We start from the raw sequence: 22,060 nt of genomic DNA on the forward strand, positions 1-22,060 counted from the left end.
GACCTGAATACAGTGGACACGAGACATGCTAGGGTACAGTCTCAGAGTGAAGGAATGACCATTAGGAACTGAGATGAGGAAGAACTTCTTCAGCCGGAAGGTGGTGAATCTGTGGAACTCATTACCACAAAATGCTGTGAAGGCCAAGTCATTGAGTGTATTTAAGACAGGGATAGATGGGTTCTTGATTAGTATGAGATCAGGGGTTACGAAGAGAAGGCAGGAGCATGAATTGAAAAACATATCAGCCATGATCGAATGGTGGAACAGTCCTGATGGGCTAAATGGCCGAAATCAGTTCCTTTATTTTATGTATGACGTCTAAGATTAATATGAAGTGCAGGGGTTTGGGGTGAGGGGGTTTTCTACCACGCCTGGTGAGGGTGAAGACGATTTATTGAGAAAAGCCACCAGAAACTTGAAGGCTTGGCTCTTTATTTGACTGAAACTGTTACAACTTCTCAGAAGATTTGAACTGGGCACTGACATACAGTACAACAGCTAGAAAAGGCAAAAACGTGAAACTGAATACAGATACATCAGTCAGACCACAGTTATTACAAATCCAAAAGTTGTGGAAGTCACAAATTTATAAAACTAGCCTTGCATAAAACAAGTTTAGATGTTATCTTTTACTTAGTTAATTCTTGAGGCTCAATGATAAAAAAATTGATTTAACAGATGTCCACAGAGATCCATTTTAAAAGCACACAATGAACCATCCAGGGGAAGGTAAAGTGTCCCAGAGTCGTATGTGATTTACTTCCATTTTTTCAGCTCAAGAAACAGACTAGCACCATTTCCTTAAAGTCATTCTGCAGTGTGTTTCAACATTTGTTATTCAAGTACAGCTAAATCAATGAAATAAAATTAGTAGAATGCATTAAGAGCAACATATTGAAAAATGCAACAGTAATGCAAAAAAATAAGATACCCTGTGAGTGAGATTAATGAGACATTATACTGGAAAGGCACTGGTCAACGTGTAGCTTGAGGCACTGCGGCACTTAGACTTATTTCAAAATTCAATGTCTTTGCAAACAACCAGAATACACATGCATAGATGAATCAAAGTACATCAAGTTTTTAGACAGGTTAGTTAAATGAAACTGCACTATCCCAGATGGTTAATATCTAACTATGTAGCACACTCGGCAATGCTTGTAAACTAAAAATCAAAAACTATACATTTCAGAAGCCGGTCAATTTATATCAATGCATTGTGAAATTGTCATTACACCACGCGTAATCATTTTCCTTCACTAAGGTATTGCAAAAACCCCGGAGAAACGGTTTTTGAGAGAACAATTCATTTGTAGATCACGATCCTTATTTAAATTCATATTCATTACTCAGCAATCAATTACTTGGAAGTTAAATATTTAAATCAGATCCAACGAAGCAGAAACAAATTTCCCAAGAGAAAGGTTTGGGCTTCCATTGAAAATAAAACTTGCCTAAATTTTAAAGATACCCTAGGGTTTAAAACGATAATTCAAAGCTTCCAGAATGTAAAAGGCTGAATAATGTTCAAGATTTGACTTTTTGAAACTCAATGAACTGAGGCAGAAGCTGCAGTGTATATTTTTTTTTGTAGAAAGCATCTAATTATATGTAAAATTAAGGAAATTATAATATGCTGATAAAAAATTCAATTAAATTGAGGGCACTTCCACTGTGGACAAAGCAACCCTGTGCATCACTTCAATCAAGCCAAATCAAAACAGAGTACCCATCATTTGGGCTGTTCACAATCCTAATTTCAGGAATCAAGCAAAAGAATATAATTATCAAAAATGCAATGCCATTAAAGTGGATGCAAAAATGAATTTTTAAAAATCCCAAGCTTTGCACCACTCTGATTGAAGAAGTTCACATGCAAACTACCAATCTCTGAAAGTAATCTTAAAAATGCTACTTCTGAAATTATTCTATTTTGAAATATTTCTCCCACTGCCCAGTATTTTGAGACGAAGCTTTACTTAAGCATATTCAATTGGTTAAAATTTATAAGAGGAAGTAAATAACGTTGGAACGATTTAATTCCTGCATTTGTTAGTCAAATAGAAATGTCTAACATTTCAGCGCACAGTGCAGTTTTCAAATGTTTAAAATACGAAATGCAAATAGAGTTCGGGGACTATTAGATACTTAATTGAATTCTTCCATCACAAATGATACACATCAAAAGGAGAAACTACTTTAATTATTTGCACTGGCTCCCCTAAGAAATGAAAATGATAAATAATACCTGTAGCAAGTTTAGGCTAAAATAAAGCAGTGAAATATCTATTAAGAGCTTCTTGCAAGTGGAAAAAAACACAATTGTTAGTTTACAGTTCCTTTCTGTCAGTCTCTCCCCAACCTTCCTAGACACATTCACAGACATTCACACATGCCACGCCTATAGAAGCTAATTTGTTCCTAACTGTTCAAATTTTATCTGCAAATTGAACAAACCTAAAAACTTTGAAATGCAATATTCCTCTTAGTCAATTTGCTCTGGAGATACCTCAAATCAAAAATTTAACTCACTTAAAATTGCAAAACATTTGTGTAAAATGGCTAAGGGTCACAACTCCAGAGGGTGGGGATTAACTTAATGTTAAACAAGATTTTTAAAGGAACCTAGCAAACAGATACTTCCATTAAATGAAAAGCATTGAAAACTATTCTAAAATAAGTTGGGATATATCATACGGACGTCAAATATAATAATACCGTACCATCTTGTTAGGATTTAGAGGAATTCATCAAATTGGTCAGTGGTCTAAACTGCTTTCCCCAGCAAAAAAAAATACAATTAGGTTTCTGTCATTTAAAAAATGAAACACAATTTGAACCTTTAAACGGACACAGTAATGAAGCAGACGTAGAAAATTGTCTACAGAGGGATAGGGGAGGGGGGGGGGGGGGGGGGGGGGGGGGGAGGATGGGGGAATGGGGGGGCGAGGGGAAATCTGGGGGTGTGGGGTGAGGGAGACCCACCCAAAAATCATAAATGGCAGTTTAACACTTGGACCAAATTGGTTTCACAAAATATATTAACAGATAAAATTATGATGTGCATCTCGGCCAATGTTTGAATCCATGATCAATATTAAATGCTAACTGCACCTGTTCTACCCATCTGTTGCCATTAACTTTGCCACACTTGAATTTTTATATGCAGCTTAACTTCAGAGAAATTGGAAAATCAGAAATCAAGCTTTAGTGTCATATAGTTAACTTTAGAAATGAACAAAGCAGATATACTGACATTTTTCAATTCTCAATTCCAAATCTTTTGGTACGTTTTCAATTAGGCTGCAAATTTTCAAAAACTAACGCCAAAGATGGCTCATCAATAGTGTATTAGATAACTAAAATTAACAGGAATACAATAAATTTTAGCTTCCAAAAACTGTTAAATGAATTTTAAAAATCTGGCCATGATGCAGTTTGGATTTTTACAATGTGGGAAGGTGAATTAATCAAACAATGTCAGCTTTAGCACCCTGGATCTCTGAAGAGGGGGGCGTGGAGGGTGGGGAAGAAATGGGCTTATTCCAGTGATTGGCTCTACACCGTTGTTTCTCGTGATTTAAGATTTGGTGCTGAGTATTGTCGCCGCATTCTTGGTGGGGTGGTGAAGTGATTGTAGCATGATCTATCAGTTCTACTGTATTCATATCCATGGAAACAGTTTTCATGGGACCCGCTGTTGTAGTATGGCCGCTGATGGTTGCGTCTCTGATGGTACGTTGGGGACTCTGGCGTTTGACGACCGTCAGACGATTGCAAAGATTCGGTGGAGTTTGAAGTTTGCCGATGCAAACCACGCTGCTGACCATTGCTGAAAGAGTTGCTGCGGAAGCGGGGCTGCTGCCCGTTCTTGTGGTGCTGTCTGTTGCCTGGGTTATGCCCTCTGCCTGACCCATAAGGACGCCAGGAACGTGGCTGGCCACGGTCATTATTTTCAATGGCTTCTCCCTCAGTCCTACCAGTTTCCTTTGAATTCCTTTCGACGACAAATTCAACCGCCTCGTCGTCCGTTATAATGATGTGTGTCCCAGGGCTCCAGGAGTTTCTGTGACTGGGGTTGCTTTTAAAAGGGAACCGCAGCTTGCGGTCTTGGGGCGGGATGAATCTGTGCGGCCCGTTCTGCCTACGCAGCTGCTTTGTAATCTCCTGCTGCTGCAGATTTTTCAGTCGGATTTGCTCGAGCCTCATCCATCGCAAACGGCCACGCCGGAATTCCGGATCTTCCATCATCAGTTTTGAGACACGCTCGTCCTTGCTGATGTCATCCTCTTTGACGGAGCCAGCTTTGCTTTTACTTTCACTGTTACTGCTGCCGTTGCCAGAGGGAGACTTCCCTTGCTGCTCTTGCGAATCAATCAATGGCAAGACCTTCTCCATCTGCAACATTTTACTGCGAAGAATTTTTATCTCCTCTTCCTTTGTGTTGTTCTGCTTCTTCACCTCTTGCAAGATGTTTTCCAGTTTGTCCACGTGGCACTTAAGGTCATCCACATCACTCGGGGCTTTCACAGTGGGGATCACATCTTCAATCTTCTCTTCCCCAACACCAACCGTGTCCCACACATCTCTCGCAACAGCTCGCCAAGAATCTCTCTCATTGGGATCCTTCTTCCCATACGTGGCACAGAGTCCCTTCATTTTAACAATGGCCAGTGCCTCAATCTCCTGCCTAGTATGCCTGAAATCATTCAGAGCCACCTCATAACAGATCTCCTTTACAGCCTGGATCTTAAGGTCTGAAAAGGTCACCCATTTTGGGTCTTTGGTAATTTTACGCCGTTTGGGAATCTGGTAAACTTTGATCTGTTCATGTTTTTTCCCACTGCTGGGTAGGCCACACTTTTTTACAATGGTTTGCAGCTTGCTGGGAGGTAGCTTCTCCCTCAAGGACGTTATCAATCGCCAACTTTCTTCACATGATCTCTTGTCTGAATCATCCCCACTATCAGAGTCTGCATCCTTTAAAAAAAAACCAAAAAATGCCCCAAAACAACCAAAATTAAAATTAAACCCAAAATTCAAATGGAACAAAAATAAAAAAGAAAAATCCAAAAGTCACGAACAAAACATGGGGAAATGGGAGAACTATGATGAGTTAGATGAACATGCTTATAAGCTTTTGGCAGATAATCAAACACACAATTATGGTCCAGAATTCTAAATAGATTCAAACACTTTGTGCAAATATTTTCAAACTCAGCGCAATGTCATCCACCTGCGATACAGTCTACCCTGTGAAAGCAGCCTCAGTTTAATCAGTGCACACTTGCTCAGTTATGCTGCCACTGACTTGCTTCTCAGGGAAGTGTGCAAGTGGACCTTCCTGCGTGTGACACCAGTCAGAAATATTTGCAGAAACAAATCAGTCAAATTTACATATTCTGCACCACAATTCTGCAGATGATCATTTTTGACAAACAAAAAGGAAATAAAATTTAGAATTTTAATTTAAACAAAATGTTAAACTGCCTTTATTCGTTTATATGGACAATTCCAAACTTGTTTTTAGCCCCCTTTCTAATTTCAAAGCTGCACTCAACGCATGCTACAAACATGCAAAAAAGTGATTGCCTCTTTACAATCCCCACTTAAAATGGCAGGATAAATGTGTAGTGAATCCAGTTTGGTACAGTGGTTGAATGGATGTTGTTAAGATAGGTTAGTAATGCAGGTGCACATATAAATGCAGTTAAATCCAGAGCAGCCAATACTCATCTCAACACTAAACAAAGCGAAGATAAGTTTTAACGTAGTTTCTCATCCTTGCTGAAATGGGAGTGAGAGGACACTGATCAACATTGTTTAACCAAGTGACCCTTGATCAAGAGCTTGACATTTTTGTTCAAAAGATTTATTTCATTGATCAAATTTAACCAAACATTATGACAGGCTTCCTATTGATGGTTCAGTGTTGTAATATTCAAGGAATATGAATTTACAAGAAGAATTGTGGATATTTTGAGGGGATTGGTGGAATCAGATTAGGGCAAGAATGAGATACTACCAACCCTCAAATCTTGTGGAAAAAAAAATGGCATCTAAATAAATATTTATCATCATCTACTTTGGAATATCAAACATAATTGATGACAATTAACATCACACATTCAAATCATTCAGAAGATTAATGTATTGGAACAAGCAAGGCATCAGTACATTGTCACCTCAAAATAGTCAGTCAGAGTTCACTAACTTAAGGTGAAACAGAAAGGGTGAAGCCAGTTTGGCAGCATAGTGGTCGCTGGATAAAATGTAAGCTTGAGGATCCATTGTTGCCCTTTAAACAAATTGTAGCATTCAAATTCCTAATCTTTGCTGTCCATTAAATTCATTTGAGAAAAAAATCAACACAGCAACAACTTATTGAAACTTTACAAGCATTTTAGGTTACCCTTTAAACCAAGATGGAGAAAAAACACGTTGCTGGAGGTGTACATTGAACCTTTTAAAATTACTTACTGCTTATACTTAAAAGTAAAAATAAGTTACCAAAGAACCAAATGGGTTGATGAAAGAAATTTAGATATTTAATTGGACAACAGTTTGACTTCTTTTCTTTTATGAATTTGAATTGAGAACTCACGTTTGGCTTAAACGCTGGCCATTATACAACACAAAGAGGAATGGGCAGGGAATAGGGATCATAAGAACTAGGAGCAGGAGTAGGCAACCCAACCTCTTGAACCTGCTCCGCCATTCGATACAATCATGGCTGATCTCACTACTGCAATTTACCAAGATATCATTGATGTGAAAGTTAAAGGAATCTCACTGGCCTAACAGATCAAACATTTACAAAAAAGGACATTAAGCCCCATTCATGTTTTTTTATTATTCATTTTACTAGTTGAAAATAATGAACCCACTTAAAGAATATTTGACGTGCAACATTACATCTCATTCCTCTCTTCACACATGCTGCCAGACCTGCTGAGCTTTTCCAGAACTTTATATGAAAATGTTGCTCAACATCTTAAGTGCTTAATAGATTGTGATTGACAATCTTCAACAAATGTAAGCTATACTTGATGGTTCCTCCTCTTTCCAAACTATTTCGCAAGGATAATTGGAGAAGGCAGAATTAATTAATACTATTTGCAGCAATATATTCTTGACAGATTTTTTTTTTAAAAAAGAAACCTTTCCAATACAGTTATAACAGAAGGAAAGAAAGAGATCTCCGATAACCTAAAACTTGTGGATCCCCCAAACAATACATCAGAACCCCAAATTGAGTGGCTGGAGTTCTACAAACTCCAGGCACTTGCTAGTAGTTGTCTCAGCCTACCTGACTATTCATTACATGTTAACAAGGAGCAAGGATCAGAAATGTCTTGCCCAATCCTGCACTTGCCCAGCTGTCACGAGTTGACAATTAATACAGACCAAATGGACAGCATTGTCAAATTTCCTAGACCTCCTGTCAGAGTGCAGCACTTACCAATTCCCAAACAACATTGGGCCTCTTCAAGAGAGACTACTAACTCGAAATAAATTATGGGGAGTCTTGCGCTGCAGGCCAATGCCCACTGGGAATTCTTCAGTTCCCAAAGGATTCTTGCAACATAAACAGGAGACTGAGCTCATCCATTCAATTAGATTTGAAGTCAAGTTCCAGAGACCACCCTGTTACTATCTCATTTCTTATTTCAAGCACAGGTCTGAAGTAAATCTACAGGGACAGCATTGCACATTTTATATTTAAGAAAACTACAGGTATGCGCAGCTATTCAAAAGAGACCCCTATAAAAAGGAATTAACAAACGTTTGTCTCAAATTATTACAAATATGACCTATCCTGTTTGTTAACCTCACAAGGAAATGCTCTTATCTGCTGATGACCACGATTAATTACTTTGTTCAGCTTTAAATTACTTTCTCCACCGATCTTCCTCCAAATTTTTGCCGTAAAACTCAACTAATTCACATAAAATAGTCATTCACATTTTACAACAAGATGTTTGGGTGCTTTTGTTTTGCAACAGCTTTTCTTCTCCCGCTCAAGAAAACAAAATCTGTCTACTAATTATGCCAAAAGCCTCTATTGAGTCCATAATCCTAAACTTCCTGAAAAGGTCGTGCTGTGGGGATGTTGTTCAGATATGGCAGAACGGTTATTTCTCTATAAGATACAAGGAAGATCAAGACCCATGCAAGAGAAGTGGATTGTCCCATGCAGTTTTAAATGATCCAGTTCAACACTCATTACAAAGAGCTCAATGGAAAGTCAGAGGTAGAAGGTTGTGCAAAATTAGTAGTGTCTGGAAATCAACAAAGCAAGCATGAAGAATCCACTCACTTCAGGCTAGGATAATGCAGTAACAACATCTGACACACAAGAAATGTTAGCATCAAAGGAGCCAAAAATCCTTACCAAGCGCTGTTGCTCCAGAAGTAGGTCAGCCTCTTCCTTCTCTTTCTTATACAAAATCTCCATTTCTTGTAGTCTGTTGAGAACAGAATATCTTAGATCCATTTCCTATGTGGATGCATAGTTCAGTACAGATTAAAGAATGGATAGATTTGAAAGAGATGACTCAAATTTAATTTTAATTTAATAATTCCTGATTTTCAATAAAGCAATTTTGTAAACAAATCTTTCTTTGGTATGCACACATTCACTGTACTGTATAAAGTGCTTGCCACAGACACAAGAACAGTCATTACTGATATACACAGACAATACTCCAGTTCAGAGTGAATGGACAATGCAGACTATTTTAGATTGGATTATTTTCAAACTTCTAAATAGTAGTTGATACAAGACTTCACGCAACAGGCTTCATTTGGGGATGAGGAAAAGGTTATGCTTTTAAACAGCACTGCCAGAAACATTTTAAATGAGTAATTTATTGAAATGCAGCGACAACTTCACAAACGGCAAGCTCAAGGTTCTTCTTTACACATTCTTCTTGAACAGTAGGCACTGATTACAGTGAAGACGACCGATCTGAAATGGTAACAAAATCACAAATTGCTGGAAATGTTCAGCACGTCTGGTAGCATCTGTGGAGAGAAATCAGCGACAGCATTTCAGGTCCAGTGACCCTTCTTCAGCACTGGACCCAGCATATTAATGCTGCTTTCTCTCCACTGATGCCGCTAGACCTAGTGAGTGTTTCCAGCAATTTCTGATTTTGTTTCAGATTTCCAACATCCGCAGTTTTTTTTGTTTGGATTTGAAATGGTAGTTGATTCATCTTTTCACTGCACACAAAGATTGTCATTATTTGGTGCACGTTGTTCAACTTGCAAAGCACTTTCTACATTATATAAATGAATGAAATACAGGATACAGTGGCTGAATGGGACTGACTGGATTGATCTCCAGTGAACAAGAATGGACTTGACTAATTTAATCACCTCCTGTGCTGTAACACTTATGCTGTAACAATTCTACCCTCTAACTAATACCTCCCCTACGTTATCTTTAAATTCAGCTTAGAGTCAAGCATTGCAGTTCCCTCCCTGCCAGTAAGATTACTAGGCAACATGCTGAGTCTGTTCAGGAAAAAGCTGCCACCGGTTTCAGTTTGTTACACTCTTGTTCCCCAGTTAGAAGGTTGTGGCTTGACCCTCAACTGTGACCTTGAGCACAGAGTCAAGATTGATCACGTGATTGGAAGTGGGAGGATGTCAGAAGCGCAGATTTTAGACATTTATTCCTCCACATTCGACCCTCCAAGTATCCACTTAAACTGGATAGTTTGCAGGGTTCTACTGAAAGAAGTAAACAGATAATCATTTTTTTTATTTAACAATCTAACCTTTCCCTAACTCCTGAGCAACTGTCCAGTTGATCCAATACCTATCTCTCACATATCCCAAAATACACCTCCTCCAGACCACTCACGCTCACTAGACTCTGACTCAACACCCACAGGGACTAAACACCCTCTTCAGCTTTCACCCCCCCCCCGCTGGACCCCCTTCCGATTTGGTTTTTCCCACCCTACCCCTGACCTACTGCAGGTCACTTGCATCACTTAACACCTGGCACCCTCCCTCCACACCTGCCAACATTACCACTTACCCAGCTGGATCCTACCCATCTGGAATCCTGTACCTGGTATCCAAATCATTTGGCACTTTGCTCCCCAGCACCCGACAATCACACTTACTTTATTTACTTAGTGCTCCACAGCAGCTGTCTAGATCCTTAACTGTCAGAACATGGCCGCAGAGTACTGCGAAGAGGGAATGTAGTTTACTTTCCCAATATAGTGTGCTATGGAAGATCTTTCAAAATGGAAACACGATTCTGCACTTCTGAAGGAGCAGTGATCAAAATCGTCTCATACAAATGCAGAGCTCCCTCCTTTTGGGAAAAGGAAGGAGTGGAAATCTGCAGAAGCTGGTCACTCCTCAAAATCCTGTTCATAACCTTTTTCACTCTCAATTTATTCTGCGACTGATATCAAAATTGACAGCAAAATTCCTGTGTTACTCTACACAGAACCTCTCACCTCTGTGTGAGAACTGGAGTTTTCACACACCAGAATCTAAAGTACTTGTTAACACATCCAAATAAACACAAAGTGCTGGATAAACTCAGCTGGTCTGGCAGGATCTGTCATGAGATAAACAGGGAATTAAATATTTCAGGTTCAATTACTCTTCTTCCAAAAAAAAAACTCATATTACACTTGAAACGTCAACTTTCTCTCTTTCCACAGATGCTACCACACTGTCTGAGGTTCTCCAGGACTTTGTTTTTATTTTAAATTTCCAGCATATGCAGTAGGTTAATTAGATTAGATTCCCTACAGTGTGGAAACAGGCCCTTCGGCCCAACAAGTCCACACCAACCCTCCAAAGAGTAACCCACCCAGTCCCATTTCCCTCTGACTAATGTACTAACACTGTGGGCAATTTAACATGGCCAATTCACCTGACCTGCACATCTATGACTGGGAGGAAACCGGAGCACCTGGAGGAAACCCACGCAGACATGGGGAGAACATGCAAACTCCACACAGATAGTTGCCAGAGGCTGGAATTGAACCTGGGACCCTGGCGCTGTGAGGCAGCAGTGCTAATCACTGAGCCACTCTGCCGCCCTATTTAACTTTTATTTTAGTGTTAACATATCCAATTGCCTTATATCTGCTAATCCTGCAATTGAAAACCAATCATTTTTGATCAGTAGAGATTCCACATTAATAAAATGAATGTTCCCAGAAGTACAGAATTTAGATACATTCCCACATTAAGCAATGTTTAAACAGGAGAGAACCTGAGTTCTGTGCAAGTAGGAATGCAAAATGTCGTGCATGACAGTTTGCAATGGATTCCAACACAAATACAATCTGGCCCCTCCAGATAACACATTATTATTTAACGTTTGTGTCAGCAAACGCAAACCTCAAGTGCACACATGTGGTCAGTTGAAGTGCCCCACTGGTGTCACAGGAGTTGGAATAATCAACTACTTTCATTAGGCACATCTTACCCAAGTACCAAGATCAATTTACAAGGTACATTTTGAATGTCAACATCACCTATTTTGTCAAAAGTCACAGGACACAAAGTTATACTCCAACAAGTTCATTTGAAATCACAAGCTTTTGGAGCACTGCTCCTTTGTCAGGTTCACCTGGACTATAACCTGGGTGTTGCGTGGTTTCTGACTTTGTCCATCCCAGTCCAACACTGGTATCTCCATTCCAGTCCAACACTGGTATTTTGGGCACATTAAAACACTGACTCAAAAATGGACATACTCAAAAATTTCAAAATTTTCCAGGCTACCGTTACCTTTTCTCCATTTCTTGTTTCATATCTATCCCCTGCTTTTCCAGAAGTTCTCGTTGAGCAAACGCCCAATCAACAGGTTCAACTGGCGTCTCAGCAGATGGGGTCTTCTCTCGTTCAGCACGTGCCTGTTCAGGATGATTGAATCGGAAGACGTGATTCTTGCCCATAATAATACGATTCCCTGAAACAAATTTCAAATTTCAGGACATTGCAACTAACATCCTCAGACATCACCTCTGAACCCACAATCATTTTTCCATCCAGAAGAACAAGGGCAGTAGGTACATGAGAACACCACCCCCTGCAAGTTCCCCTCCAAGTACCTCACCATCCTGACTTGGAAATATATCGCCGTTCCTTCGCTGTCGCTGGGTCAAATTCCTGGAATTCCCTCCCCAAGGGCATTGTGGGTCGACCCACAGCACATGGACTGCAGTAGTTCAAGAAGGCAGCTCACCTCCACCTTCTCAAGGGGCAACAAGGGATGGGCAATAAATGCTTGGCCCAGCCAACAACATCCACATCCCAAGAATGAATATTTTAAAAATATGGTAAAATCTTCAGAAAATGCAAATTCCACAAAGAACAACATTCATGTGTAGGTTTTAAAAACAGAAAACACACAAAAACATTCTTCAGAACCATTATAAAACAAAACCTGGCACCAAACTGCTTAAGAAGATATTAGATCAGATGATCAAATGCTTGGTCAAACAGGTAGGTTCTCAAAACTAGCACCCTCCTCTCTCTAGTGAATCTGTCACTGTACTCCCCATGTCCTCTCTTCTGCCCTGAAGCTCTTCAGCCACATCCTACCTTCTCTCCAGCCCCACCCCCTCCCATTTATCTCTCCACCCCGAGGCTTCCAGCCTCACTCCTGATCAAAGGCTCCGGCTCAAAACGCCGATTTTCCCGCTCCTCGGATGCTGCCTGACCGGCTGTGCTTTTCCAGCAACACACACTCAACAAAAAGAAAAGAGAGAGAGATTGATAGCTGGCTTTCCCACTCATAGCTATGGGCTCCAGCTGACCAGTGGATGCATGCAGGCACTTGGATCAGCTTGGACATCATTAGTCAGTCTTCGATATTCACCACCTGGACACTCACACAAACAGACAGAGGAACAGAGACCAGCAACTGCAGCCTTCATCAAATTACAAATGGAAGAGAGAGTCAAGATTTTCACAAAAGGAGGGCAGAATATCACAGGGAATGGTACAATTAAAAAATATTGGAATAAATATAGAAACATCTCGTCAACAGGAAAATTATAGAATCCCTACAGTGCAGAAAGAATCCATTCAGCCTATGATCTCCACACTGATCCTCTGAACAGCAACCTGCCAGGACCCACCTCCCTACCCCATCCCTGTAACCCTACATTTCCCATGGCTAACCCACCGAGCCTGCACATTCCTGGACACTACATGCAATTTAGCATTGCCAATCCACCCTAACTTGCACATCTTTGGATTGTGAGAAGAAACTGGAGCACCCAGAGGAAACCCATGTAGACGGGGTACAACTTACAAACTTCACACAGTCACCCGAGGATGGAATCGAACCCGGGTCCCTGGTGCTGTGAGGCAGCAGTACTAACCACTGAGCCACCGTGCCTCCCAGAAAAGTATCAACTCACAACAGACAATAACAAGACAGGATCAAAGACCACACTAAACTCTAACATGCAAGTATAAGCAGCACAAACTTAACAGATCGATACTTCAAATCAGTATCGTTGCCTACCTGAACGCAGTTTCACTGGATTGGCAACTCGTTTGCCATTCACGTAAGTTTCAGATCCTTCACAGGGCACCAGAGTAACAATAACTGTGAAGATGAGAGAGAGGAAAGATATTGAGGCACTGCTTACTGATAATAGGAGCGAGGAAAGCCATGCTCCTGGGTGCTCGAGGATATTTCATCGAGCTGCTAATGACTGCCAGGGGAAGCGGTGGGTTGATTTGTACTTTACAATTAACAGCACCTTCTGAATTTGCCAAAAAAGTGTACAAGGCCAAGTTTCCTGGTTCATTGGAACTTTGTTCATAATACTGTCAGCACACACTGAAGTTTTATGTTATTCTTAATGTAGGCATTGCTGGTGGGGTCAGAATTTGTTTCCCATCCCTAATTACCCTTGAAATGAATGGGTTGCTAGGTAATTTCAGGGGGCAGTTAAGAGTCAACCACACTGCTGTGGGTTCACATGTGGGCCAGACCAGGTAAGGACATAAGTGAACTAATGGGTCTGTATGAAAACTGAGAATGGTTACATGGTCACCATTACACCAGGGGATGAGGTTCTGAGGAAGGGTGACCCGACCTGAAACATTAATCCCGATGTCTCTCCACAGATTCTGCCAGACCTGCTGAGCTTTACTAGCAATTTCTATTTTTGTTATTTATTTCAACTTCCTGCTTTAAAGAAACAGCGTTTTCTTATAGCCCAATGCTACCCTGCATTCATCCAATCAGCAATACAACATCTGGTGTCAACACAGGAGCCTGAGAATTTTATTCAGATTCAGAAAATTTGCATTGTCATAGCATTTGGGATCAGCAATGACGGGAGGTGGAAGACCTGGAAAAATGGTGCACCGAGAACAACCTCGCGCTCATTGCCGGCAAAACCAAGGAACTCATTATTGACTTTCGGCAGGATGTTACTCATGCCCCCCCTACACTAACAGCACAGAGGGGGAATGAGTGGAGAGTGACAAACTCCTGGGAGTGCTTATGCACAAGCTTTCTTGGATTCTTCACATGAACGCACTGGTTACAAAGGCCCAACAGTATCTTTTCTTCCTCAGGCAGCTGAGGAAATATGGCATGACGGTGAATACCCTTCCCAACTTTTATAGTGCGACATTGAGAACATTCTGTCTGGATGTATCACTACCTGGTATGGCAACTGTACCATTCAAGATCGGAGATGGTTACAGACAGTGGTGAACTCGGCCCAGACACTCACAAAGGCCAACCTCCCATCTGTAGAATCCACCTACCAGGCCCGCTGTCAAGGAAAGGCCACCAGCATTCTCACAAAGATCAATCCCACCCTGGCAATGTTTTTCTACAACCTCTACCATCGGGGAGAAGGTACAGAAGCCTGAACACACGCACCAGCTGGTTTCGCAACAGTTTCTACCCAACTGTTGTTAGAATACTGAATGGACTCAAACTCTTAACATTCGCCTGCACCTTGTTTTTGTTTTTGCCGCTGTTTACCTATTATTCACTATCTTTGCTACTTAACTCTGTGACCTGCCTGTATTGCTCACAAGACAAAGCTTTTCACTGTGCCTCGGTACACGTGACAATAAATTCAATTCAATTCAAATCTCTTCAGGAACTGTGTGGAAAATAAAACCAGCGTGTTAACTTTTACCTTCTCCATTTGGATTCTTGTCACTCCTGAAACTACAGTGCTCTTCTCTAATATGGGCACCGCTGAGAACAATATCTTGACGTCTCTGGGCATCTGCCTGGCCAACCCTAATAATTTAAAAAAAAAATACACATTTACTACAGCTAAGCATACTCGCAAATCAAGTGAGGTTTCCACTTACAATTGTGGTAATTATCTAATTATAGACTTGATTAAAAGTAAGGTTGAAGCATGAATCACCAGGAGAGATGCAAAAAACGGTTGAAAAAAAATTTTATTTTCCTCTGGCTCGAGCCAGTTTAGCTGAAATGGGGGCAAGGTTTTGCTTTTTCAAAGGCTTAAAAGACATCCAGGGAACAGCTGCTAAATTGGCAAATTCGTGGTAGCATAGTTTAGGGTCTGCTTCTCAAATTTAAATTTAGGTCCACCTTTGTATAGTAGTCAAAGGCTGCTTATTATCCAATTTAACTTTGTCAAGAAAAACACTGAGTGAGTATTGCACTGCACTCTCTGGTTTGTGCTGTACATTGTTTGTATTTATTTTGGTGTAAGATTCCTATAAATTCTGTGTGTTAGGATCGAGCCCTCCACTATCACCTGATGAAGGAGCGTCACTCCGAAAGCTAGTGTGCTTCCAATTAAACTGTTGGACTATAACCTGGTGTTGTGTGATTTTTAACTTTGTCCACCCCAGTCCAACACCGGCACCTCCAAATAGGATAAGAGTGATATCGTAAAAATTAGAGCCAGGCCTTTGAAGACTGAAATTAAGGGACATTTCTACACAAAGGATGGTGGAAGTGCCAGATCAATTGTGAATGTTAAAACAGAGGATGCTAGATTCATGTTATCCAAAGACACAAAACGATATACAGCAAACGATATACAGAAGGGCTCATGCCCGAAACGTCGATTCTCCTGCTCCTTGGATGCTGCCTGACCTGCTGCGCTTTTCCAGCAACACATTTTCAGCTCTGATCTCCAGCCCTCACTTTCTCCCAGATAAACAGCAAAGCCAGGTAAGTGCTTTCAAATCACAGATCAGCCACAATCTCACTCAATGGTGGAACAGGCTCAAGAGGCTAAATGGCCTTTTTCTGTTCTATTGCTTAACCCATAACCTCAACTAAAGTTTGAGGGAAGGAAAATTTCAGCAAACTTAGCCACTGAAACATAAGGTACAAATTATTTTTTTTCCCCCAAACGGTTGAACATTGGGTTTCAACCGGGTATTCTCAGTCTTCAGAATAATTTTGTGCTGTTAAAAAAATCAAATGAGATATATTTAAACTATTAAAATTACTTAACACAATTAATTCATTCTCATTGCAGAAAAGACTACATTTCAATACACCTGAGTAATGAAGATACTGAATCCTTTTAAACCAAAACCCAGAAAGCCCATCTTAAATGAGAAAATAAATCCATCACTGTTAAGGTAAAATCAAAAATTAACACAGTTTGCCATTGGGCAATGTCTTGTTGAAATTAGCATAAATTTTCATTGAATCTCATTACCTGGTGATGCCATCTTTGATGTAGTAAAGAAGACACTCTGACATGAGAGGATCCTCATTGAGGTTCACAAGATGTGGTGTCTGACATGCAAAACAGAACAGAACATTGTGAAAATATGTAGTCTTTTTAGTAATTTAGGCTATTTTTGCTTGGAAGCATATTATTCTTTGCAACAAAATGATCCTTACCCGCTCGCCAAATCAGTGTGATCATGACTAAACTGACTCGAGATCAAGTGAAATCACATTGCATTTTAGTGACCAGCCTTCGCTCTAATAAACGCAAAAGGTGTTCACAGCTTGGTCACTGGATATCTCCAGCAATAAATGCACAAATAAACAAAAACAAAACTAGCAGAGCAACCAAATTCAGTCCCAGGTACATGGCTAGTTAACCAGGCAGCTGAGATGTCAGAACTGGTCTTTTTGTGTGTCCAGATATATTCTGAGGGTGAATAGAAATGGACAGGGGATGGAGAAGGATCAGAAAACACCAAAGCTCCAACTCCCAATGGTGTTTGTAACGTCTGTATAATACATTTGTAGTTGCGGGCATGATCACATGGAGTTTTTGCTGCCGCCTTTCCCTCCCCTGAAAAAAAACAGTTCAATGCCTCATAGTTGCTCTTTCCAAAGTCTCATCATCAACAATGATCTCTTGGGTGAGGTATCAGGTAGCCGCGATGCAACCTGTGTTCAATTGATAAACTTGTTCAGGAGTGGGGAAGAAAAATCCAGTTTAAAATTTTCAAAATGATACAAAGAACCAGATGGAAGGACATTGCATTAAATTTCTATTAACAGGGTGCTGTACATAAAAGCTGCTCTGTTGATCAGTGGGGGAATGAAAATAAGAAAATCCCTTTTTAAGAGGATCAAGAGTTACCAAGAGAATACAGGAGAATGGAACTGAGAAACATATCAGCCATGAACAAATAGCAGAGCAGACTCAATGGGCTGAATGGCCTAATTCTACTCGTATACCTAGTGGTTTTATGGGGATTGATAGATCCCACAGATACAAACCCACTTTCTACTTTGTTATGCTAAAGCCAATGAATGCTAAAGATTTTCAAGAGAGAGTACTACCAGAAATGTAGCAACAACGTTATTACCACTTATAGTCAGTCTTGTGACCAGAAATAGCTCTTAGCAACAGAATATCATCGATCTACACCATTCTAAAAAGTGTAATTGCATTACAATTTTTATTTATATGAGTTAAGGAGTAACTAATGCAGTCTTTCAAACTCTTTTGCACATCAATTTGGCTGAAGCTCTAGGATTGCTTGGCTGCAGTCTTTAAAAGCCCTCCCAAAGACAGAACTGACATGAAAAGGCAAAATGAAAAGCAATTTGAAATGAAATTAAAGCACATTCAAATTATCAGCTCAAATCATAGCTTGCACATTTGATTTTAAAAAAATATATAATAGAGAATAACAGCATTGTGAATATAATTGGTAATGGTTCTCTCATCCCCCTGCAATTCCCCCACTCTTCAGCAATCTCAGTGAAACTGCTTTGAGAAGGCAGGTTTTAACTGGGGGCTGTTGAATCTGTTTCCTTCAAATGAGAGTAATTATGACTGCCCACACAGCTGAAGAAATGGAATTGAAATATGATGACTAAGAACTCAAACAGTAACTTCCAACTCATTGGAAAAATGTTCATGATGGCCTGAGCCAGAAATTGAGGTTAGAGTTCTCAAACTTTCACGAGATCCTCTGAGACCAGAGAGATTGTCATCCTTTGAGATGAAAGAACAGATTTAAACCATATGCTGATCACATCCCGCAGTAATATTCCGTTTTAAAACTGTCAATTAAAAGGCAAAAAAAAGTCTTTGATCATTCTTGGTTCAACCTTTAATCAAAATCAATTGTGTCTAAATCACTGCGGTATTGAATTATATATTACGGTGCATCTCATGACTTTTGATCAATTGGTTTTTACTCAACAAATTTAATCAACAAGGAAGCAAGCATTTAGAATATTAGTCGGAGACTACAATAGGAGAAAGCAAAACTGACCTATAATACAAGTGTCAGCACTCCAAAGTATTCCAGGACACCTCTAGATTTTCAAACTCTTCAGAAAAGCACTCCCAAGAGGGACATTTTCACAAACTCTCTCCAAATTTAAACTATTATGGGTTACTGGTTGTCTTTTTGAATCATTCCTCTTAGTCAAAGGTGAGGTGAATCAGTTGGGACAGTTAGTTAGTGATGCAGAGTGACCCCCAACATGGGTTCAATTCCTGCACTGGCTGATGTCCCACCTTCTCAATCTCTCCCCTCGAATGAAGCATCGTGACCCTCAGAGTGAACAATTCTGATGAAACAGCACTCTAGGGACTTTATTAGCCAACTGATGTGTACTGCTCCAAATACAAACAACTAAAGCATAATGTTATTCATTTTATAGTCCACAGACCAGACAGTCTGACCACAGCAAAATAATGCAATGCCAAGTGCTACTGCAGATGAGAAAACTGATCAACAGCTTGAGATACACCTCCTGAAATTGTATTGTGTTAAATGGACACAACAGATTTTACAGTATACAGTACAATACAATAAAATTAACACAAGCACCATATCATCTTAATGCTAACGGATATACCAACCTTCTTTGGAGAGAATACACCATAGGAGTCAGCAAAAAGGTCACATGGCCTTGGAATCAAATCCTAAGCAACAAGGTGTCAGGAAGCAGAAATGCCAAAGTAAAAAGTAACAGAAAATACAAGGAGACACACAAGGAGACAACTCAAAAAAAAACATGGACAAGTGAAGAGAACCATGAATTACATGAAACAAGGAACACAAGGCAGCAAGTGTAGGAGAGATTAGACTGTGCAGGATTTACAACTGAAATAATGCCATTTGAGTTCATGAGACTTGAAACAAAATCTGTGATGATATCACAAATTTCCTTGAGTCGATGATTCCTCTCAAGTCAAAGCCACACAAATAAGACAACTATGGTAACTTACTCTACGAAATCTCAATATCAACCAATCATTCTACATAGAACAAAATGGAAAATTAAGATTATTTAATAACTAAATTTAACTCAGCAGAGTCAAAAATTACACAAAACTTCAGAGTGTCTTGAAACAAATTCACTTTGGCTCACGATGTTAATCACATCCATTTAAAAGTTAACTGTAATGCTTTCCATAAAAAGAAAAGGTAAAATCAGAATGTGCAGGAGACTGTTAAGTTTACATTTTATATCAATCTTGCAATGTTGAAATTGTTACACAACTCTTTCAAGGGCTGGATTTATGGATTGATTTGAGAATAGTTAATAATCTCTTCAAAACTTCTAAGCAATGTCCAACTGATAACTTCAATTATACAAGTGCATCAAAGGAGTTTGCACATAATTAGGATCCACAACATTGATCTTAATCCACTTCTATCAGTTAATCAGGGAATATGTCCTGCACAATGCCCTTCACCTACTCACCATTTACAGAACATTCGTGCAGAAGACCCATTGACTTTACAAAATCTTTTATCCTTCATATGGATTTACTCTCAGAAGTCACATTGTTGGACACCTAAACCATGGGACACATTAACTCAGGAGAAGGTGATGAGAACCATCTCAGGTAATATTATTGTACTGAATGGGATAGACTCCATTACAAAGAGGACCTCCTTACACCTCTAATATCAGCCAATTCCATCTGTGGCTCAATCCATCTGCTCCTAAAACCCTCACTTATATTTTTATCTTCAGATTTGACTGTTCTAATGATCCCCAGGTCAACTTCCAATCATCCAAACTATAAAAAGAAAATGGAGTTCATCTAAACATAGCTGCCTGTGTTCTAACCCAAAACAATGCATTCACCCTTCAACCCTGCAATGACTGACTCATCTTGAATTGATTGGAATTGAACAAAGCCTTGATTTTAAAATAAACAAAAGAACTGCAGACACTGCAAATCTGAAACAAAAACCAGAAACTGCTGGAGAAACTTAGCAGGTCTGGCAGGAGTTAATATTTCGTCCAGTGACCCTTCTTCAGAAATGAAGGAGTGAAGTTCTAAAGGTTTACCTATTTTCTCTCCACAAACATTGCCAGACCTGCTGAGCTTCTCCAACAATTTGTTTTTTTTTGTTTCAAATTTTAAAATCCTTATTCTTGTACTCAAATCCTTCCAAGCCTTTCTTGCCCACACCTAGCTCTATAATATTTACCTTTCATTCCTGTTTTAAGATGATCCTTAAACTCACCTAATATTTTCTTACATAGCTGCACAACAAAATTTGTTTCATAACAGTCTTGCGAAATTTCTTGGGACGAGTTTCTTGCAACAAGGCTGTATAAATGCAACTTGTTACAGGTCATGCACCTTCAATGTGATAACTTGACTAGTACGCTGACTTCTTTGCAACAAAACTTTACATCTTAGAATCGAATCTAAGATAAAATTTTATAACTCTTTATTAAAGATAGCTAAGCAGTACAGAACATAGCATTCAGGGCAAAAGGGCAAAGAGGCTTTTTTTAAAAGAAAAAACTGAATTGAATTGCATCTGGAATGCAAAACCTTACATTTAGCTTTAAAATAAGAATAAGTTCAGGTCTAAACTATCTTCTGAATATTTGGGGGGAGGGTGGATGCTGGAATTCAGAAACAAAAACAGAAACTGATGATAAAGCTCAGCAGCTCTGGAAGTATTTGGGGAGAGAAATCGGAGCTAACAATTTGGGTGTGTGACCCTTCCTCAGAACAGATTTTTTTTTGCTGCTTTAAATTAAGGGCCTTTCTGTGGCAACTATTATTTAAAGATAAAAGGGAAGTTATTTCCTGAGGTGACGTCATTTCCTGTGGTAACATCACCAACCCAAAGAAACCCAAACATATAAATAGAAAACAGGAATCATGTACACTGCTTCGTCTGAGGCCCACTGAAGATGTTACCTAGTATGGTGACGAAACGTCTGGAAACGAACCTCCCAGCTCAGCGAGCAAACTTACATCCAGAATCTCAACCCGAGTTACAAATCTTCTCAAAACTCGCTAAGATCCCAGTACTCAAAAAGAAAATCTGCCTTAGCGTGTTATAGTTGAGCTTGGCATACTCCAAAATATCTAAAAACTGTGACATGTATTTACAAGCAATGTGCCCATTCCATCAACCCAATAGGTCAGTTACATGGAATTGCTACTGAGTGACAGTCAAGGAAATGTTTTGCTGCTATCCTCACACTTTCTGAACTTTGTTGCATCAATAGCACAGCTCTGTCCAAGCACAGAGCTGAAGTTTAACAAACCCCAGTTCAAATGACTGCTTTGCAAAATCTACAGCTCACTTTTAAATTCTCTTCATTAACAGAGTGAGTTAG

General features: G+C 39.7%; 1 protein-coding gene across 29 annotated transcripts in view; it reads right to left on the reverse strand.

The window, feature by feature from the left end:
• The window catches only part of kif1b (kinesin family member 1B), a 216,768-nt gene that overhangs the window by 95,613 nt on the left and 99,095 nt on the right, over window positions 1-22,060 (reverse strand). For 15 of the 29 annotated variants that reach the window (XM_043676220.2, XM_043676216.2, XM_087980270.1 and 12 more), the window contains 5 exons: window positions 16,692-16,771; window positions 15,174-15,280; window positions 13,529-13,612; window positions 11,782-11,962; window positions 8,399-8,471 (listed from right to left, as the gene is read on the reverse strand). In XM_043676220.2, coding sequence (XP_043532155.2) covers window positions 8,399-8,471; window positions 11,782-11,962; window positions 13,529-13,612; window positions 15,174-15,280; window positions 16,692-16,771 — 525 coding nt within the window. Of the gene's footprint in view, window positions 1-418; window positions 4,984-8,398; window positions 8,472-11,781; window positions 11,963-13,528; window positions 13,613-15,173; window positions 15,281-16,691; window positions 16,772-19,319; window positions 19,383-22,060 lie in introns of those variants that run through there. The other 14 variants (XR_015753427.1, XM_043676210.2, XM_043676215.2 and 11 more) reach the window with 2 other exon arrangements.

Source organism: Chiloscyllium plagiosum, unplaced genomic scaffold, assembly GCF_037043375.1.
Source record: "Chiloscyllium plagiosum isolate Xiang-an unplaced genomic scaffold, Cpla_swu_hap1 HiC_scaffold_37, whole genome shotgun sequence".
In the NCBI taxonomy this organism is placed as follows: domain Eukaryota; kingdom Metazoa; phylum Chordata; class Chondrichthyes; order Orectolobiformes; family Hemiscylliidae; genus Chiloscyllium; species Chiloscyllium plagiosum.